The sequence below is a fragment of the Geospiza fortis genome, unplaced genomic scaffold, assembly GCF_000277835.1.
Source record: "Geospiza fortis unplaced genomic scaffold, GeoFor_1.0 scaffold188, whole genome shotgun sequence".
NCBI classification, from domain to species: Eukaryota; Metazoa; Chordata; class Aves; order Passeriformes; family Thraupidae; genus Geospiza; species Geospiza fortis.
In genome coordinates, this window is record NW_005054337.1 from 2,508,322 (window position 1) to 2,514,679 (window position 6,358).

Sequence of the window (6,358 nt, forward strand, 5' to 3'; positions counted from 1 at the left end):
CAGCAGGTCTGCAACACTTCTACAACTGATATCCATCCCTTCCCCCAGCTCCTCCTGGGAATACTCTGGCTTTACAGCTAGTGGGGAAAGAGCTGCTAGAGAAATACTCCTTGTAATGTCAAGATGGGATCGTGCTTACAGCCATCAGCCTGGTAAGAACCAAAGGAATCCAAACCTTCTCAGCTTCAGCAAAGGTCTCAGAGCACCACACCACCATTCAGCTGCACACAGTGTGTGCTGCAGGCGTGTTGCTGCTCCCGGGGGGAAACCATGTACGCAAACCATACCAGAGCTCCACGGAAATCAGGCACACCAGCCCAGACACATACAGAAAGCTGCAGCTTCCACTGGGGAAAACAGAACTCCCACCCCCACTTTCTGCTGTGCTGGGACACCCCACTGCTGCTGAAGCACAGAGAGACCCTGGGCAGCGCTCCAGGGACACGGCTCCAGCGTCAGAGAGGAGCAGGATGAGCAGGCGGAATGACATTACTGAGAGCAGCTGTGAACACAGAGCAGCAAGAAACAGTTTGTTAATTATTTCACAGGTCTTTTTTTAAATGACACTCAGCTCTTCGGATTAAAGAGCCTCGGAGCGCTTTAGGAATCAGAGTTGCCAGTGGCTCCCCTGGGAGTGAAGGAAATGCTATCTCTTTCGCTCAAAGACCCCGGGGTTAAGTGGGCTGCTCTGAGCCACAGCCAGCCACAGGCAGGAGTTTGGCTTTCCAGGCGCCTGCTGTAATCACAGATCTAAGGAACGTAATCAAACTGCACCACACACCGAGAGGCAGCAAGGAAAACAGGCAGGGCCCCAAAGAAGGAGAACGAGCAAAGGGGGTAAAGAGCAAAGCTCTGAAATCAGCCTCTGCATTGTGCTTGGTCTAGCGGCAGGAATGCTGCTGTGGGCCGGGCAGGAAGCTGCAGTGGAAGTCATTCCAATGGCATTTCCTGGAGAGCACTGCAGAAAAGCCTCCCAGGTCGAAGGCTGGGTGAGGAGCTGCCAGGGATCTGCACGCTGAGCCCAGGATCTCCAGCTGTCAGTGAGGATACAGCTACCTGGGCTGGTTGCTCCAGGCAGGACACCTGAGTCAGGACACTGCTGGCACCTCCCATAGCCAGGGATGAATATCCAGGACTGTGAAGGCACATGGGGAACCCCTCTGGTGGGAGGACAGTACTTTTTTCACCCCATGAAGGTGATGACAATGGGGCCATCATCTCAGCTGCAAGGGATCAAGGCTGAAAAATAATTGCCGAGGACAAAGTGCAAAGCAACAGTACAGCTGAGCACCACAGACCAGGTTGCTCAAAGCCCCATCCAACCTGACTGTGAACGCTTCCAGGGATAGGGCAGCCACAGCTTCTCTGGGCAGCCTGTGCCAGTATCTCATAAACCTCACAGGGCAGAGAACCTTCCTAATAACCAATCTAACTCTGCCCTCTGTCAGTGGGGAGGAATTCCCCCTTGTTCTATCACTCCATGCCCTTGTCCAAAGTCCCCCTCTTCCTCTGCTGGAGCCTCTTTAGGCACTGGCAGGGAGCCCTCTCTTCTCCAGGCTGAATAACCCCAACTCTCTCAGCCTGAGATGAAGCCATAGGATTCATCTTCAAGACAGCAAAGCATGGCCTTGGCTAAGCTCAGTCATTTCCAGTGAGTCAGTTCTGCTGCACGTTGACCACCACGTGGAACAAATGGCTGTGATCTCAAACAGGATTAGAAGTGCCGGGGCATCCCCAAAACCCAACCTGTAACACTCAGAAGGGCCGAACTCTGGCAAACCACACTCCCAGGAAATGTGGTAGTGGCAGGGACAGCTTGTGCAGGATACCTGGGACACAAGGCCAAAAAGCATTTTCAAAGAGCTGAGGAATCAAAGTCTAACTCTCAACCTGAAACCATTGAGGAGCCTGGAGCCAGCACAGGACGAAATCCCAGCTGTGAGCTGTCATATGACCCAGGCTGAGTCATTTCCTATCATTCAGAAAAAAAATTTAAAAGATAAAAATGAGCTTACTATATTGACATGTTCAAAGGGTTTTCCCCAAAGAGAATCACAAGCTTTTAGTCCTCTGCAGGGTGACACAACACATGTCCCAGCACACCAAGTCCTGTGTGGCCAGGGTCAACTGAGAGCCCAGGAAGCACTGAGCCATTGCAGGAAGTAGTTCATTCTCCATCAGCCTAGTACAGTTTGTTGGGATTCATATATCACAGACTGGTGCTAAAGATGCTATTTGCTTTCAGTTCTAGCCTGATGCAGCCCCTTCATGTGGGTCCCCACCATATGCCCCACAAACCTCCTGACTCTATATCCACAGATCTAACTCCAAGCTCATCCAGAAAACCCTCTTTAAATCTCACTCTGAATGTGGATTTAGCCTTGAAGGAAAAGCTGTCATGCACTGGAGGGTCACAGCCAGGAAGGAACTACTGCTCACTTTCCTTTCTCAAACAGATTAGGCACGGTCAGTACATCTCTGCCTGCCAGGCTCTCTCCCGTTCACCCTGTGCTTCCCCCTCCTTCCTTCCCACTCACCAGATTTCTCTCTCCACAATTCCCAATCCCTGCTGGCATCACCATTTCAACTTCACAGCTAGTGGGACCTGGTCCTGGTCAAAGCAATTGGCCCAGGAAAGCCTCCTTTTTTGATGTGATGGCTTGCCAAGGCAGCAGCTCTCTTCTGGCTGGTTATTAAATGTTCCCCTTGGGTTGCTCTTGTTTGTTTGTTTTCCCAATGCCAGATTGCAGAGCAGAGGGCAAACCAAGGCAGAGCCAGTAAATGTGACAAAACACTTCTATGTTAATGTTATGGAGCAAGATTTACTATTTCCCCTTGCCTCAAAACTTGATTTCTCAAGAGAACTGCTACAGCCCAGCGCACAGCAGCCTCCAAATGCACCTGCACCCCGTGGCCCTCCTATGCTGCCTTTGTTCCACTGGTGGGGAATGAAACAGAGCTTCCTACACAACTGGGCTGTGCAGCACTTGCTATGGAGCCATGCTCCTTCCCTCTTTTAGAGGGGCTTTCCAGGAAGAGAAGTGCTGCAGTGCTCCAAAACACAAACCACCTGGGCCCTGCCAAGCAGGCCTGCCAGAACTTGCATCTCTCTCACCAGGACTTGCCTGCTGCACCTCTCGGGAGTGCTTTGTTTGAATGGGACAGGCTCTAACAGCTCCAATGCACCAAACAGACTCCCTGTGCAAACAGGGCGGCAGGAGAGGGATGGCTCCATCACAGCCAGGGCAGGGTGGCACTCCTCTTGCAGGGAGAGCTGGCAGAAGGCCAGTGGCTTTCTCCCTGCAGCTGGAATCGCGAGAGCGAAGGAAAGCAAAGCATCACCATGCACACCCCACACGTGAGGCACTCAGGAGCTCTTATGGCCTCTGTCCCTTGGTGTGGAGTGGCATGGCTTCCTACAGGAAGGAACATGATGAAAGCTGAGAGTGGAAGAAAGCTACAGCCAAGATGTCAAATGAGCACTCAAGGTTTGCAACAGGCTGGCAGCAGCAACACTGCCCAGTGCTGTTTTTTGGTGGCTGGTGGTGTGGACTCCCCACACTCCAGCCATCACCCCCCTGCCCGACTTCCATTCAGCTCCCAGCATAGCCCAGGCAGCGGCACAGCCTGGGCAGGGAAGTTAAAAGCCCGGTTCAAGGTTAGAACAAGAGAGCAAGGCGGTCCCCTGAGTGGGAAACGGCATTTTTCAAAGACAGAGCTGGTGGGCGGGTCAGATAGAGAGGAGTCCTGACCCTTCCGCAATCTGTTGAACAAATATTTGTTCCAAACAATTAATTTAGAGACAGACACAAAAAAATTGAAGAGTCTGAATCGTGATGGTTGGGGGTGGGGAACAGAGGGAGGAGGTGTTTGATTCCCCACAAGCAGGGACCAGTGATTTTCCACCAGTGATTTAATCTAAATCCCCCAGAGAGTTCATTTACAAAAAATCAGATTGCATTATCGCCTAGGTCTCCAGGATACAGCCCAATCCGTCACTAACAGCAACAGCCACACTAGCTTGGAAACCCCAGTTTGATCACTTAATTCCAAAACTAATCTGTGGCTCTAAAAGCCAAAAGCAGAGGGAGGGGGAAGGAACTCTGTATTTGGCCAGGGTTATCTGCAGGATGAGAGAGCTAATGGGCCACATACAGCCAGATGAAATGGCCAGCAGATCCCGGGCTATTAATCGAAACCAAGCTCCTCTCCTTGCTTCAGCAGCCCCACCCAGGCAGTGCCCCAGGGCGGTCACATTCCTGGAATTTTTTCACCCTTCCTGAACCAGCTCCCTCCCCTTGGGTGCACCAGCTCCCCTTCTTCTCCGGGGTCCCCAGCATTGCTGGCCAGGCATGGGGAGCTGGGGAGAACCTCTTCTCTGCAAGGAGAGCGCAGAGCACAACGCTGGGCTCAAAGGCTCCTGTCCCCTTCCCAAAATGCTGGGCTCTGCCAATGAACCGCGAGCTGAAGGGGGCCGACAGGCCTCAGCTCCCAGCAAGGAGGCAATTCCCCACTGCTCAGATGCCAATGCCTGACAGCATGAACTCTTTCCAGTGGGAACCGGTAAAGGTTACAGCAGCAGGGAATCACTAAGATGCAGAAGCCAAATGAAAACTCAGACATCTGTAGGTCATATACCTCCCGCCGGCAGTCCCAGGCTGCACCGCACAGCCGGACCCGGCATTTCAAGAATGCTTCCTGAAGAAATGCTTATTCATGTTAATACCTCACCACTGAGAGCTCCCAGGGTTTGCTGCTGGGGCAGCTGGGAGCACTGCTCCCTGCCAAGGGAAAAGCAGCTGCAGGCTTAGCAGCTCCCCAGCACAGAGGTTGCCTCCATCTCAGCCCTGGCTCCACCACACCAGCTCGGAGAGCCCCAGAGCCCACCCACCCACCGAGATCTGCTGTGGGATTCACTTCACCATGAGCAAGGCAAAAGCTGTTCCCAGAATGAAGAAGTAGCTGCTACCTCTGCAAACCACCAGCCAGCCCACCACAACACTGCCTTGGAGAGGAGGAAGCTCCACTCCCTGCTATTAATGACACTGGGAACATACCCCAGAGCCACGGCTCTCCTTGAAGAACAAGCTTGGATGACATTAGATTTCCAAAGGCTCTTGGAAAAACACGTCTTTTACATAACATCCAGGGAGGAGAAAAACCAGGGATGGAGAAGATGTATCTGAGCACGGTGGGTTGACCCTCTTGGGACAGTGTTTAGAGCACAGAAGGCAAGACCACACACCCTTTTATCCTCCCTGCAAGGGGTAGGACAAGCTCTAGCACAAACATTGCAGGGAGCTGCCGGTTTGACTGGCCTCACTGCCAGCCTGGAGCAAGGGAGGGCACGAGCAGCCACCCCCAGCACACAGAGGTGTTCTTACCCATCCGCCATTCTCCTGGATCCAGGGATCTAAGTGGTCGGTCAAGTACGTGGTCATCCAAGACACGATGCGTTTCACCAATACCCTCATCTCCTTAACAACGCTCTCCACGCACAAGGCTCCTCCGAAGGAGAAGAAAGCCACGATGCGGCCCCAGTTCACTCCATCGCGGAACAGTTCGTTCACTACCTGCTCAAAGCTCTGATACGCCGTGCTGGGAGTGATGTGGAGCTGGGAAGTGAGGTCGCTGAACGCCCGCCGGTACCGCAGCTCAAACTCATCCCCCGCCTCTCTCAGCGCCTGCCTCACGTCGGCTGCTCGACGGATCTCGTGCACTTCGAGGCTGCTCTGGTGCACGGTGGCTCCGTTCACTATGTGGCTGGTGGCTGCATGCCAGGAGGGGCTCCCGTTGAGGACCCCGTCCATCTCGTCCTCCTCCCCTGCAAAGTCAGTCCTGTTCTCATCCTCCTCTTCCAGCTGACTCCAGCTGTATCCTTTCTGTGAGAGCTTGTAGGAAACAAAGTCAATCACTAACTCCCGGTTACTGCTGTACATTTTCACACCTGGGACGCCCTCAATGAGTCCATGGTCCGGAGCACAAGCAGATCAGCACTTAGCAGGTCCCGATTCTGCTCCTCTTCCTTGCGACTGATGGAAGCATCTGACCTTAGCACAGAGGAGGAGAGAGGCACCGAAACGGTTAATGCCACAGCTCGTAGATACACCCGCGCCATTACCACCGATAGCTTATCGTTATACTGAGATCACCCCGCAGCTCTACGCCGAGGCTCAGGGCCACCAGATTGAAGCCGCACGGAGAACCGACCACAACACCCCCTCCCCCGGCAAGCAGCCTCGAGCCCCGGGGACCCCCAGGCTCGTTCCGAGCAGACCCCAGATCTCACCGGGTGCGGGTTGCGCCTGGCAGGCCGGCTGCGGGCCGGGGCGGAGGCGGTTCTTGTTCTGCCGGAGCT

The 6,358-nt window shown here is 53.8% G+C and overlaps 1 protein-coding gene across 2 annotated transcripts in view; it reads right to left on the reverse strand.

The window, feature by feature from the left end:
* Window positions 1-6,358, reverse strand: part of BCL2L1 (BCL2 like 1) — a 17,558-nt gene extending 11,200 nt beyond the window's left edge. Inside the window, exons 1-2 of one of the 2 annotated variants that reach the window (XM_031058004.1) lie at window positions 6,290-6,358; window positions 5,385-6,045 (exon numbers count right to left, since the gene is read on the reverse strand). In XM_031058004.1, coding sequence (XP_030913864.1) covers window positions 5,385-5,939 — 555 coding nt within the window. In that variant the 5' untranslated portion in view covers window positions 5,940-6,045; window positions 6,290-6,358. Of the gene's footprint in view, window positions 1-5,384; window positions 6,051-6,289 lie in introns of both variants that reach the window. The other variant, XM_005422194.2, reaches the window with a different exon arrangement.